Source organism: Pantherophis guttatus, chromosome 6, assembly GCF_059756535.1.
Source record: "Pantherophis guttatus breed Tessera chromosome 6, ASM5975653v1, whole genome shotgun sequence".
Lineage (NCBI taxonomy): Eukaryota > Metazoa > Chordata > Lepidosauria > Squamata > Colubridae > Pantherophis > Pantherophis guttatus.
In genome coordinates, this window is record NC_142068.1 from 57,505,776 (window position 1) to 57,530,895 (window position 25,120).

General features: G+C 36.5%; 1 protein-coding gene across 1 annotated transcript in view; it reads left to right on the forward strand.

Moving 5' to 3' along the window:
• Nucleotides 1–25,120, forward strand: part of PLPP4 (phospholipid phosphatase 4) — a 132,174-nt gene that overhangs the window by 94,555 nt on the left and 12,499 nt on the right. Inside the window, exon 6 of the mRNA XM_034440276.3 lies at nt 23,708–23,878. Coding sequence (XP_034296167.2) covers nt 23,708–23,878 — 171 coding nt within the window. The remainder of the gene's footprint in view (nt 1–23,707; nt 23,879–25,120) is intronic.

The following is a 25,120-nucleotide window of genomic DNA, read 5'->3' on the forward strand; positions in this document are numbered from 1 at the left end:
CCATTTCCAACTCGGTTGCTCCTATCAAGATAAGAAAAGAGAGGAGAGAAGAGGAGATAAACTTTATTGTTATTTTTTTTCTGGCACACATTAAAAATGAAATTCTGTACCTGCTCTCAAAAGTGTATACATACATAATACACATATAAATATGATGTATAAATGCACATGTTTATACCTACACCCTAGCATATAAATACATATAAATATTAATCACTGTCCATCTTGAATACATAGCGGAAAGAGGAAGCTTGATAGTTCACAAGGTTGATTCTGTATGGAACAAACTGTGGCTGAATATACTTAGTAATATAAAGAAAAATGCTAAAAATATTGATTAAATTGCTTGAGCTTCTTTCTCCTATCTTTGATAAAAAGGATACTTCAGATATAACCCCATTCTACAAGTGCATGTAGTCGAGGGTCTCTCTGTAACTTATGGCTTGTTGTTAAGGCAGTTACTCACTCACATTGATTTGTGCCTGATGCTTTAAATGACTTGCTAGTGGCTGCTAATAAGTCATTTTAAATTTTTCAGATTAGCAACTGGTGGAAACTGCTGGCAAACAACCTGATAAATATTAACCAAATACTAACCATAAACTATGGTGCACTTATCATTTGAGCAGAATATCTATAAATTGACTCAGAAAGGTTCATAATTTTGTTCTATGAGATTTATTCCCAGATCGCAGCCTGGTGCCTTCCAGATTTATAGAAATTGATCAGGAATTCTCAGTGAGTTTCACTGCTAATATATATTTTATTTGTTAAACTGATAACTCAACATTTCTTTAGGAACACCTTCTTTTGCTTTATCCATGACATACCAATCCTTTTACGTCTAGTAGGCAGAGAGACTCTGTCAAAAAGGTGAGCTTCAGCAGCTGAGGAAAAAAATGAACTTGGTTGTCCCAAAAGCCAGTCCAATATCTTAACCCACTTTTTCTTGACCTTGGTGACTTTAAGACCTATGGAATTCTGGGAGTTGAAGTCCACATGTTTTAAAGTCACCTAGATTGAGAATCTACTGTCTTAACCACTACACTATTGGCTGTCAAGCTTTCACAGAATTATAGTTCTAACACATTTTAAAAAACACTAAGTTGTGAAAAATGGTATAGGGTATATCCTTAGATTTGCATGTTTACATTTTTTTTCCTTCTAGAATCTTCCATTAATTAGAGAGTTCAATAATTTACCATTAGCCATATCTTAAAAAAAAATGCTGAGACTTAATTTGGAGAGTAATTTCTCACTCAGTTGTATTAGATTTTGATTATTCAAGAAAGTGGGGGGAAAAGTGAGATGCTTTAAATATAGGAATCCAATGAGGAAAATTAATCATTGATTTGGCTTCTTGGAACAATATAGAAAAACAGACTAAAAGTAAAGAAAAACAAGATTGAACAGAACCATTGCAAATTCTGTCAGAAAGCCAAAGGTAATATCAATCTATAAGAAAGTATGACAAATATCCTAATGTTGGCTGATGTAATATCCGGACAAATATGATGTTATACCCAATTTAGTTATTGTTTAATTAAGTAAGCTAGACAAATTGCTGCATTGATCTAAAAAAGAAATTCACCTTCCCATTATACCTTTGAGAGATTGGGGAAAAGCTTGGTATCGGTAAAATGAGACAGAGGAGTCCAATAAATCACAAATCTAAAAGAGTTTACAAACTTCTGTTCAACTTTCAATTACATATAGATTTTATTTCTTGGAGAGAGTTAAGACTTCAAAAGGATTTTTTTCTCAGGAAGAAGCTAAACTTTTTTTTTTTGATTTTTTGGTTGTGTGTAATTCTCACAAAAGAAATCCAAATCCAATAGCTATTTTAAAAATATATGATAAAAGGTTTTATTGACTAATTTATTTGGTTACAGATACATGGATAAAGATACACTGCTTCCTACACTTAGACAGGCTAACTAAGCAATAATGGTAACAGAACCTTGTTTGAAGAGTAATCTCGGAGCTTTTGGATTGCCTTCATGGAAAATTGAAAACAAAAAGTCATGCCTACCCAATCATAAGAGCCAAGGTTAGATTTGTTAGTTACTGAAATATTCAAGTACAGGGCTCTTAGCTTCGTCAAACCTGGTCAAATTTAATTTGGCTTAATTTAGTTTAATACAACAAATAAACAGCCCCATGGGTAGGGTGATTGTGTTATTTAATATTTAAAATAGTTTTCTATGTAGAATTTTTGGTTTGTGAATTCATAAACCTGAAGTAAATTGATGCAGGCACACCCACACACACACATTTATGTGTGTGTGTGTGTGTATTTGTGAATAAATGCTGACATCGTTTATGGAAGATATGCTTATGTGGCAAACTGAGGTGATGTAAATGTATGTAATGGTATGTGAGAATGATCGTGGGAGACAGAAGGAAGAGCTGCAGATTAAACAATGGTCAGACAAGCAACAGAAAATGACAGTCATTTTGTATGATTGTACAAAACCAACAGTATGAAATTATGGGAAGGTATATAAGCTTTTTCATTTTAGACAAGAGTTATGAAAATTTTCAGAATGTCTGTAAGGAAATATCTGCCATTTTTTCAAACAAATTGAAAACAATAAATATTTTTTACTGGACTTCCTTCCATCTATCATCAGTGTATAAAGACTTTCTTATTAATAATGCTTTTTCTTCTTCTTGTGCCATATCTGTCATCAGACTTCGGCAATCATGTTGACGATTCTATTTTTATTAACAGCCACACAAAAAAGTGCTGCTGATTTTTTTCCAAAACAGTCCCTTAGATTTCGAAGCCATGATGTTATTCTTCCGTCTGGACATCGTTAGCCTTCAATCTTTCCATGGAGGATTAAGTGAAGTATTAATAATGCTATATCAAGCTAATTGTTAAATATACAGTGGTACAAATCATTATTAGCCCCATTTTTATAGGTGCTCATTAAGCATATCCCCACTGTAATAAATGCAGGACCTGAATTTTCATGCTAAAATATGAATCATTTTTAAACATACACATGGAGACTTTAAATTGTTTTTTTGGGGGGGAGTGTGGGGGGGCAAGGTTTGCCAGTGAATTTTAGCGTCAGGATGCAAAAAAATGTTGGTGCAGACATTTGGGAAAAGTTAAAATCTTTTCACTTTTGTTATGGAACTGTTGGAAAAAGGTACAGTATGTAAAGTTCATAAAACTGTGGGCATTAGAAAAACATGTCTTTATAGAAACCATTTTTTGTCCTCCTAATGTTTTGCCTGAATTGTATTGCTATATTCTTGTGGATTTTATTTCAAATTTAAGTTTCATTTTCTTTCTAATATTCTATATAAAAAGCATTTCAGAAATCAATATTTAATTTAATATGCCATATTTAAAATGTCCCTGTGACAAGAAACCTAGAATTCAGATCTTAAAATCGGCAATTGTATATCATCTTAGCTTTTTACTGTGGTTTCAGTTCACTGATTAGACGTCTATCTGATTTTATATATTTTATTTCAGGTGAGAGTGATGAATCCTTTTGTAAAGATGGCCTCACTCAAAATCCCTCCTTAGAAACATAGCAAGACTGTGAATGTGTTACCCCAGTGATGAATTTTACCTGTTTGCATTGGGAAAAGATATACAATGAATATCAAGCTCTACAAACAAAGAGCTGAATCATTTGTCTCTTGCTATTGCTTGGATAGTTTTGTATATTGGTGTTCAGCAGTCATATAATTTGTTGCCATTTGGAAATGAGATTTAGAATTTAGAAATGAGGGGTGATTTTTCGGTAGTGTAAACTGGAACACTTGTCAGATGGGACACGTGGTATGGTAGACATTAAGAATATCATATCAGGCTGCAGAATTTGTATATTCCTGCAATGGAACCAACCATTCAAGACTGGCATTAAGAGTACATATCAGACTGCAGAATTTGAATATTCCTGCAAAGGAACCAATCATTGGAGACACTGGGCAATTACCAGAGACCAAAGTTAAATAAAAACAAGAAGCAAATAGAAGTAAGTAGTGTGATCTTGAACTGTATCTGCATTTTCCAATTCTGATCTCACATCGACATGATTCTAAGACAGAGTGGAACTATGGGGTATGGGATGGGGAACTATGGCCTTTTTATGACTTGTGGACTTCAGCTCCCATGCTGGCTCAGGAATTCTGGGAGTTGAAGCCCACAAGTCATAAAAGGGCCATGGTTCCCCACCTCTGTTCTAAGTTTTCTTAAGAAAACCCTGCCCAGACTTTTAAGAGATTCTGTCTGGTCAGCAAGCTCCTTGTTTATTTATTTTATTTATTTATTTCAAATTTATATACCGCACCTTCTCCCGAGGAACTCAGGGCGGTGTACAGCCAGATAAAAAACATACAATACAAATATTAAAAACAATTTAAAAGATATATATTAATTTGGCCCCAATTTAAAATAACAAACCAATTAAAAATATTTAAAAAATATATTAAGCCAGCCCGGCTTGCTGAAAAAAGAAAGTTTTAAGGGCACGGCAGAAGGCACCGAGATCTTGGATTCTCCTTATCTCTGGGGGCAGCTGATTCCAGAGGGTAGGTGCCCCCACAGAGAAAGCCCTCCCCCTGGGGCTCACCAGCCTACATTGTTTGGCTGATGGCACCCCGAGGAGGCCCTCTCTGTGGGAGCGCACAGGTCTGTGGGAGGTCATCGGTAGCAGCAGGCGGTCTTGAAGATAACTAGGTCCTATGCCATGGAGCGCTTTAAAGGTGGTAACCAACACCTTGAAGTGCACCCGGAAGACCACAGGGAGCCAGTGCAGCTCACGCAGGAGCAGTGTTATGTGGGAGCGCCAGGCGGCTCCCGTGATTACCCGCACGGCCGCATTCTGGACCAGTTGGAGCCTCCGGGTGCTCCTCAAGGGGAGCCCCATGTAGAGAGCATTGCAGTAGTCCAGGTGCGAGGTGACGAGGGCATGAGTGACTGTGCACAGGAAATCCCGATCAAGAAAGGGCCGCAACTGGCGAATCAGGCGAACCTGACAGAAGGTCCCCCTGGCTACAGCCATCAGATGTTCCTCCAAGGACAGCTGCGTATCCAGGAGGACTCCCTGATTGCACGCCCTCTCCGCGGGGGCCAAAGACTCGCCCCTGATAGTCAGTGATGGAGTCAACTGACTATATCGGGATGCCGGGAACCACAGCCACTCAGTCTTGGAAGGGTTGAGTTGAGCCTGTTCCTCCCCATCCAGATCCGCACAGCCTCCAGGCACTGGGACATCACTTCAAGGGCATCGTTGGGGTGGCCTGGGGTGGAGATGTACAGCTGGGTGTTGTTGGATGCTTAGGTAGATAATATATAGAAGGTAGGTAATATATAGAAAACTATGTTCTGTAACTTTAACTACTACAAGATGACTAATTGGCTGTGCTAAGCAGACATAAAAGAAGGCAGGAAGTTCAATCACTTCTGCTCCTGCTATTAGAAGGTTGAACTGCTGAAAGGAACTGTGTCTGTGTTACTGAAAAGAACTGGAATTGTAAGCAAACTATGTTTTTGTGTTGAACCGTGATTATTTGAAGAAGTGTTATCTTTGTTTTGAGAAGCCAAGTTTGTTTATTTTACTACAAGTAAAGACTGTTTATTTTTCTATAAACGTTCAGAGTCTGTGAGTATCTGTGTGTTTTGCTAAGCAACGTATCTATTCGCTGTCTGGTCCGTTGCACCACTTTGCAGAGGGCAGTTTTACCCTCAACACTCCTATGTTCTCCCATTGGACAATTCAGTTACTGCAGTGCCCTTTCCACTTTTGATTCCAGGAAAGCAGTTACTGGTTTCTTTACTTTCTGTGGGGAACTCTCGTATAGGACACACAGCCTTGCCTTCCTGTGAGTGGTCTTACTGCACATGTAGAAGGTTCTTGTTCAAAACTTGGCAGAAACGTTTTACAGTTATTATTTTTTCCCCTGAACTTCCTAGATATTCTCCCTGTTTATGTTCTAAAGTCCAACAATGTATTGTTTCATCAGTTTTACTATCATTCTAGCTAGAAGGAATTCTTTCTCAACTCTAAAATAGCCTAAATAATCCACAGGCTACTTGGAAGATATAAGGGCGAAATTCTTCTACCACAGGAAAATGATGAGATGGCACACTGCTGGATTTTTATTCTTTATTTTTAATACAAGCATGGGGAAAATAAATATTTTTTTCTGGGTTTCAAAATCTTCTATTTTCAAGCCAAATATTGTAAAGTATTGTAAAAATTCTGATGAATTTATGAAAAAAGATAGCTCTAAAATGTCTTAGAGGATAGGATAAGCATAGATTCAGCTGAAGGTGCCACTGATAAATACACAGTGAATTGCTGGGGCTGGCTGCAGTATACCATCTGAACTTAACAGGAGTATTTGAATTATCACAATGGATGAATTTTTGGATAGTTATTATTTTGGCTGTTTTTGATCTGTTTCTAATGCTACTTTTTAATTTCTACATTGACTTTTCCAATGTAGAACCTACGTTGGAAAAGTGAAGCAGAAGAATGTTGCCCAGGGGCCTTAATAGAGACATGACAAAGAGCCAGTTCAGTCTGGTGGGTAAGGCACCAGGCTAGAAAGCGGGAGACAGTGAGTTCTAATCCTGCCTTAGCCATGAAAGCTAGCTGGGTGATTTTGGGCCAGTCACTTTTTCTCAGTCCAACCCACTTCACAAGGTTCTGTTGTGGGGAAAACAAAGAGGAGAATGTGTTGAATATATTCCTCACCTTGACTTACTTGTAAAAATAATAAAGGCCGGATACAAACAAACTAAAAATAAATAAATGGCAATATTTCCTGTTTATCCACTCCAAAAATGGTTGCTGATTCATTCAGGCAATGGGACAATAGAGCAGTGATAATAATGGCCACGAGAGCTCTATTGGATGAGAGCAAATATACCATCCATTTTGTTTCCAACATGGATATCTACAGTGGTGGGATTCAAATAGTTTAACAACCAGTTTCCTGCCCTAATGACCGGCTGGGTGGGTGTGGGTAGGTGGGTTGGCTAGGGGGCATGATAGCACTCAGCCTCTTGCAGCACTCTGCCAGCCAAAATGGGGTGTGGGGGTTAATTACAAAATGTGGGCTTTGCTTTGTGACATCCAGATCTAGCAAGCAAGGGATGTGAACTGCAGAGAAAATACACTTTCGTTTGGTTATGAAAAAATATCCCCAAAGTCAGATGTACACTTTTAGTTACACACCTCCACAGCAAACAGCAAATTTTGAAGTTCCAGGTAAAGAGGATTCATTTTAGCATAAGTAACCACAGTTTGCATGTTGGAAGTTCCTAAAGAAATGCTGGGAAACTGTATTTTAAAGAACATTTGAGGGTGGGGTGCAGAATAGCCCTTCTCTGCCTAAGGCTGTAGAGACCCAGCACCAAACAAACACTTTTTGTGAAGCAACTGATCTACACTGACAGGGTAAGTCATTAGTATATGAAAATAAGAATAAACTCCATTCCTTTCTAATGCTGATGATGTTACCTAGTTTGGTAATGAAACTATTTCTAACAGAAACATCTGCAAGAAAACCATCAAGCTCAGAGAGCAACAAGGAACCCCCATAGTTCAACCCTGAGCTACAAATATTCTCTTCTATCAATAAACACTTTTTGGTTAGAGGGACTCAGAGCCTCTCAGCCTGTGTTATCTGAAATGGCTCCCAGTGGATTTCATTCTAAATGTTGATATGATTTCTCTCAGAGCCTCTCAGCCTGTGTTATCTGAGATGGCTCCCAGTGGATTTCATTCTAAATTTTGATATGATTTCTGTAAATAAGGAATGTAGAATTATAATGGCTGAGTATTTGATCCTTCATACATAAAAAAAAAAGCTAAGGGATAAACAAATAAAAAACAGATTTGAAAAAAGAAAATGCTCATGAAAAAAAGTGAAAGTGTAAAAAAGAAAGAGGAAAAGAAGGAAAACTGAAAAAGGATGACTTCCAATTTTCTTTGGTACAGATATAAGTAAAAATATATATATCAAAGACTTACTCTAAGTTTAACATTTGTCTACATTATTTCCATAATTCCTTATTTAATCATCAAAGTCTAGGTCAATTTTTAATTTCAGTTTCTCACAAAAAGTCCAGTAATGGTTTATATCGCTTTAATCACTATTTGTTAATGAAACCACAACTGAGTTATTTAATGGCACCAAACTCTAAATAAAACAGGAATGGAAAATCCTAAACTCTAGTGTAGACCCATGCTTCTCAATTTTGGCAACTGTAAGGTGCATGGACTTCAATTCCCAGTATTCCCCAGGCAGCATGAAGTTTGCCCATCTTAAACTTGCCAAGACTGAAAAATGCTGAACTACAGATAGGGATTTTTCCATTCCTCTTTTACTGACTCCTACTTATTTATGAGCAATCATAATGCAAAATCCCCATTTCCAACTAACCCTAGAGCAGGGGTTTTGGGCCTGGAAGGCCTCCTGCACCACCCTGGAAGCCAAAACGGGGCATGGGGTTGGGGGGGGGGCTGAGAGGGGCGGGGCCAGCCAGAGGTGAAATTAGCCAGTTCTCTGAACTGGGCAAAAAGTTAACAACTGGTTTGCCCGAATCGGTGCAAACCTGCTGAATCTCACCTCTGGATATCTACGAGGAACTGGAATTGGGGCAAGAAATGTATTGTTACATCAACATTGTTGCACATAAGGATGAAGCTGGCAAAGCTTGATTGGACTCCTTTGTTCCAGCAAAAGCTTAACTGATATTTCTAGGACTATTATAATTAAATCATAGATGGGGCAAATATTCCATGCTATTTCTTCCTATTACATGGTGATTAGAAATAGAATAGAAATTCTATTTCTATTCCAACTGGAGTGGAGCCAGATGCTCAAGTTTTTATTACTGACAAATTGAGTTAGTAGAGATTATTGAGGACATTCAGAGCAGATGATGTTCACTGACTAGTGAGGAGGGAGCCTATCTGCCCATCCCAATAATAGTGACAATTCACTATAGTACAAATAGTTCTATCCATGGGGCATTTTTTTTCCATAGTCTAAAGAAAATGCTTCATGAAGGAAAAAAAAAAGGGATTTCTTTTATTCTTTGTTTAAAAAATTGATGTGCTTTCTCTTTCCCTGCAAAATCTTAATCTATTGGAGGGAGGCATTTTTATTCTTCCTTAATTTCTTTAATGAATATTTTAACCCAGCACAGAAAAGTACATTTTGAATTTATGTGAACATCCAGTAAGCAAGGACTTGAAATCACAGTGTTAAATGTTATCAAACTGTGGTTTGGTACTGCTTCCAAATAAGCCATGGTTTGGGACATTCAGTACCCACTGAGATTTACTGAAGTCATTCCTCCTTTCTTCCTCTTAGAGCAAAGAACTACAGTCTATGTCCCTAGAGCTACATATGGGGAGGAGAAAAATACATATTCTATGACTTCTTCAACTTTATCAATCTTGTTTATGTCTGCTGGGATCACTGATCTAAAAAATAATGTGTTCACTGGAATAGCCAGCAGAGCTCTGCTCACAGTTAAAAATGTCCACAGAGACTTCTCTATTTCACAATCAAATTCACACATAAATATTTACCTGCTGCTTCCATCTCAGATATAACACCACACCTATACACAGACAGAGTGATTTTTTTTCATACATGTTCCTCTGCCATATTAAAAAGAAAAGAATAAAGTTGAATAGATGGGCCATAAATATTGGTGATTTTAATGCATTAAATATATTTTCACTTTATTTATTTATTTTTGACCATGAAAAAAACTACACAAGCCAGTGAAAGTTTGGAAGAGAGAAATATTCCTTCCTGACTTTTTCTCTTCAGAATCATCCTATTATGCATCTTTGTATAATCTTATAAAATAGCTAATTGACATACTAGATCAAAAAAAAAGATTTGTTTGGTGCTATTATCAAGACTAAAAGAGCTTTGGTAGTGCAGCAGACTAAAGCAGTTAAGTAACACCAGCTGCCTGCAATTACTGCAAGTTCAAATCTCACCAGGCTCAAGGTTGACTCAGCCTTCCATCCTTTCGAAGGAGGTAAAATGAGGACCCGGTTTGTGGGGGCAATAAGCTGACTTTGAATAAAAAAAGAACACCGCTGGGGGGGGAGGGGCGAAAGCCCTACTAAGCAGGTATATACAAAAGTATGAAGGCTATTGCTTAATGCATTGTAAGCCGTCCTGAGTCTCCGGAAAAGGGCGGCATATAAATCAAACCAATAAATAAATAAACAAACAAAAAAACTATACAGAGTTTCAGGTTCTTCCTGAACCTTCCCTTGTGATAGCACAGATCAAACTGAGACTTAGATTCCAAACTTCGTGTTTTTTCATATGTTATAGCCCCATCATTTCTTTTTTAAACCCTGATCCTGAGCATTGACCATACACTTGCTTCTCTTAATTAACTGACATTAATTACTCAGTATCCTGTGAGTAATTTGATTACAAAACTTATTCATGACTTTCTCCTAGGGCAATTTACATTGTATATCAAACTACCTAAAGTTGTTCAGGGAATAAGTAACTTGCTTGCTCATTTGCTAAGGGAAAAAAGAATAGATTAAAAATCAGATAAACATGAAATCGCAATATAAAACTATCCCTGCCCTAAATCCTTAATCTTCCTATTATCTGTAGAGGTGGAGCTCTTGCCTCACAATCAGGAAGTTGTGAGTTCGATCCTAGGTAGAGGCAGATGTAGGGTCTCCTGCTTGGGCAGGGGGTTGGACTAGATGACCTGCAAGGTCCCTTCCAACTCTGTTAAATCAGTTTACCTAATCTGTGATATGTACACAAATTTCCCAGACAGCAGTGTGATTCCCATGTGAATCAACAGAAAATTCTAATGGTCAACGTATTTAAATTTTGAAAGCGCTATTAAACCTGAACGCACATTTCAGAAAGGTAGCATTGTTACTTGGATGATACATAATAATTCTTACAAGCAGGACTCTTTTTTAACATCTACATCAGGGCTGTCAAACTTGCGTCATCACGGCAGCATCATGTGACCTATCATGACTTTCCCCCCCTTTGCTAAACCAGGTGTGGGCGTGGCCAGCGTGTGATGCATGCGGCCCGTGGGCCGTGAGTTTGACAGCCCTGATCTACATGAAACTGCTAGGGGAGAACATCCATTGTTATGGTATGGCAATGGCAGTCTTTAAGCAAAGGATCTTTGATAGAGAATTACAGTCAGAATGTAGTAAACTCTCACCTAGGGTACCCTTGGGCCATCTCAATGCCCAATTCAAAGTAACACTGTACCGAGACAGTAAATAATAAATTTTGGTGAACATTTACATCATTAGGATTCAATATTTTATCAGCAACAGAACTGGAGGGAAAATATCGTAATGTTGCTGGAAGGCTGTGCCCTTATAAAGATGGTGATATTGAACAGAGTCACTTTCTGCAATATTGTAATTTCTATTGAGATAAATGGAAAGAAATTCTAATACTTCTTATTTACTTCATTTCTAGGTTGGACTAAATAGTTTTATGTGCAATTTTTACTAGGGTTCCAAAGTAACTCTTACCATTGCAAAGTTTGTTTTTGCAGCTTGTAAAGTTTGTATATTGCTGATAGCAAAATAGTGCAAGCATCACTGTATATATATATTTATCTCATATGTCTGGTTTGTTTGTTTATTTTATATGTTCTGTTTTGTAGCTCCACTCTGTAGGTTTTATTTAGTAAGTTTTATTTTATCTGGGTCATTGATCTGTGATAAACAATTTCATATGATTTGAAAAATCTGGAGGTTGCAATATGTTGCCCTTTCATTTTTTAAAAATACTTGCTGTTTGTAGTAGAGACTTGTGCCATGGATAATAATTTATCTAGCGATAACTAGATGAATCTGACAGAAACTAAGTCAAAACTAACTCAAAAACTACTACTCTAGAACTTAGCAAGCAGAATCAATCTTCTATTTTTAGTTTTTAATATCAAATAATGTATCTGCCCAGTTTTTATTGTCATATCTTGATTTTGAAAACCAATTCACCTCCAGTTTACATTTTCATTATAGGATAGTTGAAATGCAATTATCTGTTCCATGAGCCGTGCTTCCTTTTTCTGTCTCTCTCTGTCTCTTGCATGAAACACTTAATAAGTATCAACCTGACAATGTTCCTATCACTTGTCAGCCACACCAATAGCTGACATCATGGTGCCATTGTACTCTTGCCTCTTACAGTGGAGATAGCAGTGAATTGCTTAATTATTTACCTCCACAGCTATTAGAAAGTAGTTGATACATAATGTTTTGAAATGCCTAAGTATGGGATACTATACCAAGTGAATGTGTATGTCGATTTATCTCTGCCATTGGCAAATTAATGTAATGTTTAGTGCAATATAAGTAAAGAAAATGGCCTTTAAGGAGAACAAATGGCTTTGGTCCTTCATAAGGTGCAGATTAGTTAATGCAGTGTTTCTCAACCTTGGTAGCTTAAAGATGGGTGGACTCCCAGAATCCCCCAGCCAGCAGCGTGGGGAAGTCCACCCATCTTCAAACTTCCAAGGTTGAGAAACACTAAGTTAATGGGTCATGCTTTGTACTTTTAATGAAGAGGCAGACTAAATAATTAGTGATTTTTCTTGGAAATTGGAAGCTATTTAAAACATTCACCTTTACTGAAGGTGGACAGTTACTTCGGTAAATAAATATAAATATATTTATTCATAAATGAATCCCATTCTTCATTATTCTATTGAATTTATTTATTTATGACCATTATGGAATACATAATTACCATGAATAAAATAAGCATAAAAGTATTAACATATTAAATTACAGGGTTTAATTTATCCTCTGAAAATGTATAATTGTCTTATATTACAGATCCTAATATTTTGAACAATAACGTACCAAAAAAAATTAATGTAATTTTTTTTTGTCAAAATGTCAAAAGCTTAAATCAATTTGCACCATTTCCCCATTTTTAAGAAAGGGCCCTGATTGTAGCAAATGATTTCAGAGATTACTTGTTTGTGTTGTGTCCCAATTAGGAATGAAGGAGAAAGGCATTCAGTTTAGATTTAATTCAGACTTACCCAGTTCACACTTCCTGTATGTGTATGTGTACACACACACACACACACACACACACACACACACACACACCACTTTGAAAGTTACATGGAAGTGCAATGAAAATATACCAACAGCTAAAGATATATTTATATATGAATAGTAGGGAAGAGAATGATTTGAAGTAAAGAAAAATAATAACATTTACTTAAGGGACTTCTATATGAAGAGATAAATCTTCAATAAGACCTGAAAGCCATGAGAACAGATAGTTCAAGGAGAATTGGGAATATATATTCCCAGTCTTTCATACTCCTCTTTAGGACCTTTTTTTCCCAGTAAACATTTTTTGCTCAGTATATACAATCTGGAAACAATCTTGTTCAATCTTCTCTATAAGTTGACAAATGATAACAAATGGTGTGAGGTGCTTGATGTTCAATCTTTTTTAGATTTGCAAAACCATTTCCCGCGTCATTCTGTCAGCCTAGAATTTTTGTTTCTCTCTTCCTAACAAAAAAAAATTATTAAAAAAATAAAATTTCAAAGAATCATTACTTTGTCTGCCCAGATTTTGTAAAATGCCTCTGATCTGGAAGCTGACATCAATCATTGTGATGTCTGCCCTCTGCACTGCATTAAAGAACAAAGGCAGCTCCTGTCAGAGATGTTGACAGAATGCAAACTCTTGTTCTTGGTCCCTTCTCCATTTGCCTTCCTTCTGTTTCTTTCAAGGAGAGAATTGTTTTATCTTCCCAAGATAATGGAGACATAATGTGTTTCCGTAGAAAACCTGCATCCTGTTGTCTGTACAAAGTAAAGCTGCTGTAGTAGTTCTGTGCAGACGCACAGGAGTCGTTTGGGCAGGTAGCATAATAAATAAAAATAGTGTCAGAGAGAGGACAGAGAGGAATAATTGACATGCTGACTTGTTGGCAGTGTTGACTGATGGGAACCAAAAGCATGTTAGGTATGTAAAGTTTAGTCTATTTTAACTTATCTTAAGATATTAAATATTTAGTAGTCAATCAGTCCATCAAACTATTTCAATTAGTGACCAGTATAGAATGAAACAATTAACAAATTGTTTAAAAGTAAAAGAGAAGGACCAAATATAAAACACAGGTGATAGTCTGTAATAACCTTTATTATCACTATTGTTGGCAGAATATTATTTGTCTAAAATTAATCAGTATGTTATTTATCTCCAGCTAATTTTAGCGTAAAACTAAGAGTCTAAGTTAGAAGTAAGCTAACACAAAATAAAATAAAGTGACATCTGTCTACATATACTTATTTAGTATTGTTCAAACATTAGGCACAGTTGTACTATGGAAATATAGATTTAGTATACAAAGTTTAATTTTTATTCTGGGAGTAGCTTCAGTCTAATAAGTCAGACAACACATTGAAGGTGAAAAGATAGGAAAACAACAGGCTTCAGAATAGCATTATTAATCCCACAAGGCATCATTTTCCTGATCAGATGTTCCAAATGGAAAAAGTGGTATAGAAACAAGGCTTATTTTGTGGAGAAAGACTGTATTTCCCAATCTTTATTGCATAGTGCTACATTTAAAGAGCATATTAAGACACATACCGACACACTTATACTTCTAGTGAATGGTAATTAAACCGAGTGGATTTAATAAATAATGCACTATTAACAAGGCATTTTTATAATATAGACTTAGACAATGGGGAGCATTCACATTCTGGTTAAAATATATATATATATATCTGGCTAACACTTCATGCAGTCACCATAGGAGTAAACAACCCTATTCTGGATAGCTGCATGACTGGAAAAATCAATATTATAATAAATATTTTATAAGAAAGACTTGGCTTGGGGGAAAAATATATTAGTTTCATAGCTACAAGTCACAGCAGTGTTCTCTCAGTAGGTATTTTGTGCAGAGTAGAAGTTCCACATACTGTAGCTTCTTACAGAAAGAAACACCCTTCTGTTATACTGCAAATAGTATCATTAATAGTTATATGATTATCTGTTGATTAGCCTTTAATGTGTCAAGATTTTTTGTTGCCCCAGTCTGATCATATGTATTCTTTATAAATTTATCAATTTCCACAAACTCCAGCAGCAATGGCTAATATGAAGAAGATGGATATATTATATTATTGCTGGACTTGGACCTAACTTTCATGAGAGGAATACATGATTAGATGTTAACATATGCTTCACTTCTACTCTTCATGAACTAAAGTGCCTTGTCTGTTAAGATTAAACAAATCACAATAACTCTTTCTGAATAATTTACAAAGCATATATGCGGGAGGAAGCTGTGTTCTGAGGAAATCACACCTATTGTGTATCTCACAGATAGACAGCTTGTATTCCAAAAACCTCCTTTTATGTCTTCTAGAGGTACTTTGATCAGGGATCCTGAATATTATTTTGAGGGCATATATTACAATTCCCCGAATTGTCATATATGCCATAAAATTGGCAGACTTTTTTTTTAAAAAATCAAGAAATTCCCAAAGTGAGAAGAAAAGTAGGTAAATCATGTCAACATGCCACAACCAAATACTGTAACTTACATAATAGCATCAGAGGGCAGGATGTAAGTACATAAATGTGTCATTTATATTATTGATGTCTCCATTATAATATAGCTGTGGTGGCACAGTGGTTAGAATGCAGTATTGCAAGCTAACTCTGCTGACTATCACTTGGAGTTTGATGCTGAATGACTCAAGGTTGATTCAGCCTTCCATCCTTCCAAGGTTAGTAAAGTGGGGAGTCAGATTGTTGGGGGCAATATGCTGACTCTGTAAACCGGTTAGAGAGGACTCTGAAGAAATCTGTAAGTCTATGTACTATTACTATTGGTATAATTCACCATTTTGCTGGCAAGATTCATCACCTCCATTCAAGAAATTCTGGCTCTGTGAATCACCCCATCTGCAGGTGCTAATAAAAAAAATTAAATAGGACTCCTTGGCCATCAAAAAGTTTCGTGTCTCTGATCTAGGTTGACTCACCAACCTCTGCAGAGAGATGCAAGGAGAACATTTTTGCACATGCCATTTAGATAAGGAGAAATCTCTCTAGGAGCCAGAATCTGGTTTGCATAGGGCTTTCACGGTTCCTTACTTTGCATAGGACTTTCCCACTTAGAACTGAACACATTTAACATCCCAATGTACACACTGAAATTTGCACTATGATTTTATTTACATTTTATTAAGTCTAAATTAAAAGCATGCACCAATTTCCAGTGAAATTATTTCATTTAATTTATGTCTTCTTAAATATAACCCACTTAATTCTGAATTTTACATGTTAAGGAATCCAGGAAGATTTAGATGGACAGATTCAGATCAGGACTTCTGACAACATGCATGTGTATGTGCACTTCTTTCACTGAATTGTTGCTATAGATGCTCTATAGTCAAAAAGTAAGGAGCAATGGGTTATGTCAGTCCTCCAGAAAAAAAATCTGCTTCCTGGCATCAACTGTATTTGTCTTATTGTGTTTATGTTTACACAGAAGCCTGTGTAAACAAGGCATTACAAAATCTAGCTGACCAGATTATGGAGGCTGAAGCCAAATATCCGGATTTCACTGGGCATTATTTTGGGAAATCTAAACAATGCAAGTTTAAGGAATGAGCTACCAAAATACTTTCAGCATGTCAATTGTCCCACTAGAGGCAAGAATACTTTAGACCATTGCTACACAACACTAAAAGATGCTTATTGGTCTTTACCACAAGCAGCTGTGGGACACTCTGATCATTGCATGATTCACCTTGTTCCTGCTTACAGGTAAAGACTGTAACCACAAAACCACAATTAAATCAACAATTTCAAACCACAAAACCAACAATTAAATCAGTGAGGACCTGGACTGAGGAGGGAAAGTTAAAGCTACAGGCCTGCCTTGACCTATTGATTGGAATGTTTTCGAAAATACCTCTGCAGACTTAGATGAACTCACAGATACTGTAACATCATATGTCAGCTTCTGTGAAGACCTATGTGTACCGACCAGGAACTTGCGAATATACAGTAACAATAAACCTTGGTTCACAGCTAAACTTAAGCAGCTATGTCATTCCAAAGAGGAAGCCTACAGAAAAGGTGATAAAATGCTGTACAATCAGGCCAGAAATGTATTAACAAGGGAGATCAGAGCAGCAAAAAGAAGCTACTCTGAAAAGCTAAAGAATCAGTTCTCAACAAATGAACCAGCAAACATGTGGAAAACTTGAAATATTATCATTTATGGCACACCTCCTTCCCAGGCTGAAGGAAATCAACAACTGGCAGATGATCTGAACGTGTTTTACTGCAGGTTTGAAAGGAAACTACAGCTACCTATAACCACAACCCCCATCTCAGATACACTAACAACAGCCAAACCTCCTTCAACTGACTCCATCCCATTGGGTTCACAACCCCTAGTGATCACAGAAAAGGAAGTGCAAGACTTATTTCACAGACAAAAGCCAGGAGAAGCTCCAGGCGCAGACAAGGTAATTCCTTCTTGCTTAAAAGTCTGTGCTGATCAATTGGCCCGAATCTTCACCCGAATCTTCAATAAATCCCTAGAGATGTGCTATGTTCCTTATTGCTTCAAACACTCTACTATCATCTCAGTGCCGAAGAAGCCCACCATCAAGGAACTGAATGACTACAGACCAGTTGTTGTAACATCTGTAGTTATGAAAACCTTTGAAAGGATAGTGCTGTCCCATTTGAAAACCATCCTTGTGTGTGTCCAATCACGGCCAATAAAGAATTCTGTTCTATTATCCTCTAAATATAGATAATCTAGCCTCACACCTAGACATTGTTAATCCGTGACATAACTTTTATTTTCAAGAAACTAAATATATGAAATTCAGAATTGTGAGTTAACATGAAAGTGCTACATAATGAGTTATTTTAACTATTGGTGTGTGGAATAATCTAGAGTGGCCTTTTTGTCATAACACCAAAATAGAAATTATGGTTTGCAAATTACAGTGGCTGGTTTTACACAACAGGCTAAGGCCAGTCAGTCAAACTTCTTTGCAGATCATAGACTCAAGCCTAATTAAAAAAGAAAACAATACAGCTTGTAATATAAATGACGGTGTAACATGCATAAGAAAAAGACTTGAGATCATGCATAGTCTACTTTGCTGTCAACAGGATAAACATTCTGCAGGCTACAAATATAAACTTTGCAATAACCAGAATTATCTTGGGATTGTTATCTTCCAAACAGAAGCCTCACATAGAATTATTTCTCTGACCTGGAAGTTGGATAAATAAGAGATCTTTTTTTATCGGGTAATAAGTTACTAAATCATAACTTTGGTGATTCAGTAGTTCCAGCCTTGCAGGACAATCCTTTGCAGGATTTACACCCCAATGCCACTGATATTTAACCCCAATACTGTAAGAACCTTCAGAAGTTTGTTATTTGTAAATTGTACCAGATACAACACTGACTTAAAATTAAATTGGCTATGCCACAAACAGGCTAAGGTAAAAACAACTGCAACCCAACCAATATTCTTGGGCTAAAGACTGAAAAGATTAAGCCTTAATCCTTCCCAATAAATATTTTAAGAAAAGAGTATTTGGTCAACTCAATGTATGCTGTAGAAATGAACTGTATCCTTTGGACTCACCACTCTAGATGTTAGCTTCACGGGTTTTCTTAAAATTTATTCCAGGGAGGGAGGGAGGGAGGGAGAGAGAGAGAGAGAGAGAGCTACCCAAGAATGGTACTAAGATTCCTGAGTCAAGACCACCTTTTAGTTTTAACTTAATATTAATAAAATTCAGCCTATTTTGTTTCAAATTTCTTTTCACAAGAGAGTTTCCCCCCTAAACATTGAAGTCTAACACAAAAGGGCTTATATGTCCCATGGATCAACTAATTTGTGGCCCCTTCTTAATTATCGTTTGCGTTTGTTGAAAGGGAAAAAAAGAAGCACATCTTGTACTTTATAAAACCTCCAGAGAGGATATTTTTTGGAAAAGTTAAGCTCAAGGAAGTTCTGTACTTATAATTGACTTCCTTGAAGTGCAGCATGGGGACATTCATAATTATCTTTTAAAAAACGAAATGATTTATTCATTCTCTTTCCTTTCAAAAGCCAATTTAGTTTATTAGAATGACTTTTAAATCACTTTTCTCATAATTTCAGGATACATCTCGGAATTTGTCCTTCGGGCATATGCTCTTGACGTGGTGATCACACATACTCTTGCACACACCAGAACATTCAAGTTTCTTCTTCCAGAAAAAGGAAGAATATATTTTTATTCTATTATCATTGACACTGAATTGTTGCTGAAAGCAACAACACTCTGTATTGTTTCTAAAAAGGCCAGAAAAATTCTTAATCGGGGGCGGGGGGGAACGCTTCTTGGCTTTTTATGAATGAATAAGTTAATGGGAAATAGTTATGACTTCTGCTATAAGAGAATAAATAAATAAACAAGCTCATGAACACTTTTTCACATTAGAAGAGATATTCCATAAATCTAACAGGTTCAGAATGTGTGAATAATGAAAAGACGCCTGGATTCTTCTTTTGTTTTGTTCTTTCCAATTTTATTTTCTGTGTGTTTTAAAAACGTCTCCAGATCAGTAGGAGATGCTCTGTAGATTTTGATGTCTGCTTCCTAATATTAACAATTTTAAACACAAAGATGTTTAATAAGATAAAATCTCCCTCAAATTGAGCCAACTCTTGGTAACAACAGGAGCCCACTCTGTTGTTGATTTCTTGGCAGAAAACAGCAACTAATTTCACCAGAAGTAATTTGCCACTGCTTTCTTCCTGCTCCCCCCCTTTCATTTTAGTCTGCAGCCTTCCAACTTAGTAACTGGATGTACTCTTTCTTAAGCTATTTTGAATCAGCATGGGAAGTTAACTTGCATAATTAATATACTTGTAATGTACGCCTTATGTTTCTAGTACAATTATATATTTTTTTACCACTGACATAACTTTATTTATAGTGTAACCAGTCCTGAACACATCTCCCTAATGTTGTTGTTTAATAATTGCTGCAAAAATTAAGAATGCCAGTGGTGTCTAATTGTTATGGCCATCCGTAGTCTGGAAGAATCTATTGAGGATTTTTATGTCTTTAAAAAAAAACCTAATGCATTTATTTTTATATTCCTAGATTCTAGCCTTTCTCCAACAACCATTTTGGTTGGTAGAACTGATCAGAACAAAGATTACTAGCCATGATTATTTTAGCTGTCTCATATAGAAGGGCACCAGATTGTAAAAAGACCCAAACTAGAACTGCCAATTTTTTTTTCTGTGTCAAATGGACACCTGTTGATGCTTTACAAAAGGAAACATAAAGCTAGAAATGCTTTGCAGTTTTATCTATGTGGGAAAAGGGATCAGTACATCAGAAGTACTTCAGGCTGGTTAACTGCAAGATTTATGTACGTTGGGCATACTTATGAGTCACTCTCAGGAGAATAGACATGTATTGAGGTTTATGCTTCTGACTTGGTTAAAAAGAGCAGTATGAACATTGTTGTTGTTGTTTTTAAAGAATTTCCTGAAATAAACTGAGTAAGTCCATTAACTAACAGTTTGTTATTACGGTACAAATTTTCTTTGGCTGAATAATATGCTTCACAAGATGTTACTTGTAACTGCTTCACACGGGAATTCTGTTCAGAGCATCCTTTACGAAGAGTTATTCTAAACAAAATATATATTTGAAATTAGGGATCTCTATAAATGCTTTAAAGCGAGCCAAGATTTTGAGATTGAAATCTGAAGGCAAGAATCATGGATGGCTCCTATCTCAGGACTATTTCTGTACTACCAGAGAAGGTTTGAGCAACATGGTACTCATAAATCAGCAATGTGTCAGTAGGCATGGTCCTTGATGCCCTTCAAATACCAACTTTTAATTGAAAGTAAAGGTATTGTATCAGCTTTGCCTGCCCTCTGGAACATTCCCCAAAGGATCTATATGTCTTCCCCTCATCTGTATGGTATGTATTCTGTAAGTCTTTTAAAAAAATGGCTTTGGTTTCCAGACCTGGGAATACAATGGCTGCTGAACTCCTGTCAGTTTTGGGATGCTGTGTTGTGTTATTCTAGATATTCATTACCTTTTTATTTTATTTTATTGTTTATAACTTTTAGTATGTAAGCTTGCTAGAGTCATTTGGTATTCAGTGACCTTTAAATGTAATATACATACAATATACATATACAGTGGTGTGTGCGTGTGCGTATGTGTGTACACAAATACACATATAATATTAATTGTATTGTCTATTGTCTATTCTCTTTTCCATTTGGGATCTTTATATTGCTGCCATTCCATTTGAAATAGTGTTCTATTTCAGATTAGATCAGCACCAACTCTGTGGGTGTTAATAAAAACTGTCAAGATCTTATTATTTCTGGAAGACTTTGGGTACCCAGGAGTAGGGTTTCCCTCTTCCATGATGTAGGTATTATTCGTAGTACAGCGGTACTTAGTGTGGGTGATGGGTATTTCATTTTTCTACTGTATGGTAGGATTATTAGAGTTGGGCAGCCTTATACATTTCTAAAATGATTATAGACAGAGATAGCTAGTTAGTTAGCTAGCTAGCTAGATGATAGATAGATGATAGATAGATAGACAGACAGACAGACAGACAGACAGACAGATAGATATAATAGATATATATTGCTTTAAAGTTTAGATGTACTGGAGCACATGTGTAATTTGTAACAAGGCATTTTTTTTATCAAAATGCCTTGAATGCTCACCTATGTCTTATGGGCATGTCTAGAAAATAAAAAAAATACTTCAGCCTATGGCATGTTTGGAAGTGCAACCATTAATCCCTAATAATAACTAAAATAAGCTAGAGGAGCAGGGACATCTGGAGGAAAATATTCATATCAGTCTGCATTTGGGTAAGTGGCTACTGTGACACAACACAACTGCTGTGGCAGTAATTCACTAAACATTATTTTCCCGCAGGAATGTTCTTTTGTCTTGACATCTGCTCACCATCCCCTGGTGAAAACTTTGTGTTCTTCTGCATAGTTACTTGGAATTCATTTCTATTGACAGAGTATCTTACAAGGTCCGTAATGAAAGTAATGTAACGTATTAGCTGCTCTACAGAGATCATTAGCCAATAATCTTCCAGCTGTATTTCTGCAAGGATGTTATTTTTTTTTAATGGATGATATCTGGAAATCTCATGGAAAATGAAAATTGTTGGCTGTTTTAAGGCTAATATTTTAAACATCTATGGGGATTCTCAATCATATTTCAGTAATGTTTTCATGAATTCAGCAAACTGTAAATCATAATTGGAAAAAACAGTTAGGTTTTGCACCTGATTTCTAAATCATGGTTAGTTAACAAATATATTTCCTTTGCTAGTTTCCAGGTTATTAACCTTCTCCTCAGTGATATATTCTCTGCCTTGTTCCCTATATATATATATATATATATATATATATATATATATATATATATATATATATATATATATATATATGGAACAAGGCAGAGAATATATCACTGAGGAGAAGGTTAATAACCTATATATATATATTAGCATATATGGGTATATTTATATATGGGTACTACAATTATTTATCAAGCTAATTAATGTTTGAGAAAATATGACTGGACAACATTAGTTCCAGGTCAATTAAATCTCTGTAGAGATTTAATTAAATATATATATAGGGAACAAGGCAGAGAATATATCACTGAGGAGAAGGTTAATAACCTATATATATATTAGCATATATGGGTATATTTATATATGGGTACTACAATTATTTATCAAGCTAATTAATGTTTGAGAAAATATGACTGGACAACATTAGTTCCAGGTCAATTAAATCTCTGTAGCACAAGTTTGAAATTATAGATGTTGCAACATGTATTCATTCTGTACCCTAAATAGGAGATCAGAAGTGAGCACCTTTTGCACATATAGCAGGATAAACATCCCTGTTGATTTATTACTGATTAGTTATAGACCAATTTTTTTTCAAAAAAAAAGATTCCTGTCATCTCCCTTTCAGAAATGGGATTTGTGAATGTTGCTATTTCTAACCGCCTCTCCAACACAGTTATGAGTAGAATATTTTGGAACATAATTAAATCACAGCTGCATCATGGTTAAATCCAATATTGGCCACAGGAGGATCCAATTATAATTTAATACAGCATATGAGTTTCATCTCACTTTCTTGCTTTCCTTGCAAACAGATAATCCATTTTTTGGGTTATTAAAAATCAAAAGCAGCTCTTTGATAATTGCACACAATAGCTTGCAGGCTTTGGGTTGCAAAATAGCAATATAATCTGAAACGGTTTTATTTGCAATGCGTTGAAGAAATGCAGTGGCGCAGTGTTAGGAGCTAAACCTGAACTGAATGAGATTTTTTTTAAAAAAAATAAATCGCAGGAGAGCAAGATGGTACAACAGAGCTCATGTCTTTTAGTTTCAGGTCAAAGTTATAGAGAAATGCCTAGATAGAATTTCTAGTTAATGGCATAGAATAATTGCCTATGTCACTTGTAAAGCTTGTTTTCTACAGCAATGAGCTATGTTCTCTGGCATTGTGGCATTCTGCTGTGCTATTTCACCTCCTGGTTCCCTGTTCTCTTCTTCCTTTGGCAGTTGCATTTTCAGGCCTTGGCTTTACCACTTTCTACTTGGCTGGCAAGCTGCACTGCTTCACTGAAAAAGGTCGTGGGAAAAGCTGGCGGCTCTGTGCAGCAATTCTACCTCTTTATTGTGCCATGATGATTGCTCTATCACGCATGTGCGATTACAAGCATCACTGGCAAGGTGAGTCATAGTAATCCCTGCCTTCTCTTATTGTCATTGCTTTTTCTGGAATACGATTTAGACAGGCTGTGAGGACCAAGATCAAACGTAACGTGGTTTAGCATGGGAGAACTGCTTCATATGTCCTGAAAAATTGCTAACTCAATCATTGAAAGAATATGAGATCAGATGAGAAAATAAAACGAGATGCTGGTGTGAAACCACTTTTTTCTTTTCTATAGATATGTAGAGTTCAACACAGCCGAACTCTTCGTGAAAGTAGGTTTTCACTCTGTCCAGTGGAGCTTACCCTAGATAACAAATTGTAGACAAAGAGATTCAGGTTGCTTTTCTAATCCATGAAGACAATGTACTTTTACAGGAGTGCATAGTCCCTCAATTTTCTTTTTAAATGATCTTTGGAGCTTTCTTTAATCATGTTGGGCAAAGGTTCTTGAATCTATAAATGACACCAAGTAGGAAATGTATTAGTCTGTACTGTAACTCCTAGATTTTAAATATTTAACAACAAGAGGAAAAACTTAATGAAGCAGTTTTGAAGAGTTCTTGAAAAGATTTTTAGAAGTCTAAAAGGAAGGAATCATCAGTGGTATTTTACTTCGCCCTTCAACAATGGGAGCATTACCTGAATGAAATTCCACATGTGCAGCTCTGAATTAAATCCAGAAACTTGTAATAATCAGCAGTTAGGGTGTCAAAATTATTAAGGTTTAATTCTGCTCCCTGTGTGCTATTAATTTATGTTAGGGCATGTGGTGGTTTACCAAGTCAACACGTCCTTTAGATCAGGAGTGAAATGCTCCTGGTTCGGACTGGCTCGGGCAAGTAGGTAGTGATGGTGGCGGGCAGTTCGGAGAACTGGTAGCAAAAATCCCTGCCCCCGCCCCCCATGCCCAGCTGAGCCGCGCGATCATCAGAGCCTTTTTTTTCTTTTAAATGGCTCTGATGATCCAAGCGCTGACGATCCCAGCTGAATTGCCTGCTAACCGGTAGCAAAAATCCCCCCCCGCTTGCTTACCTTAGCTGCTGGTCGCAACACCTGCCTTGCTTCGCTTGCTGTAATACCTGCAATCCATTGCATCAGCAAGCAACTGAATCTTTCTGCCTGCAAACAAGCTCATCGGTGAGCAGCTCTATCTGCCTGCCTGCCTTCCTGCCTGCCTTGTACCTTCTATTACAGGGGTCTCCAACCTTGGCAACTTTAAGACTTGTGGACTTCAACTCCCAGCAAAGCTGGCTGAG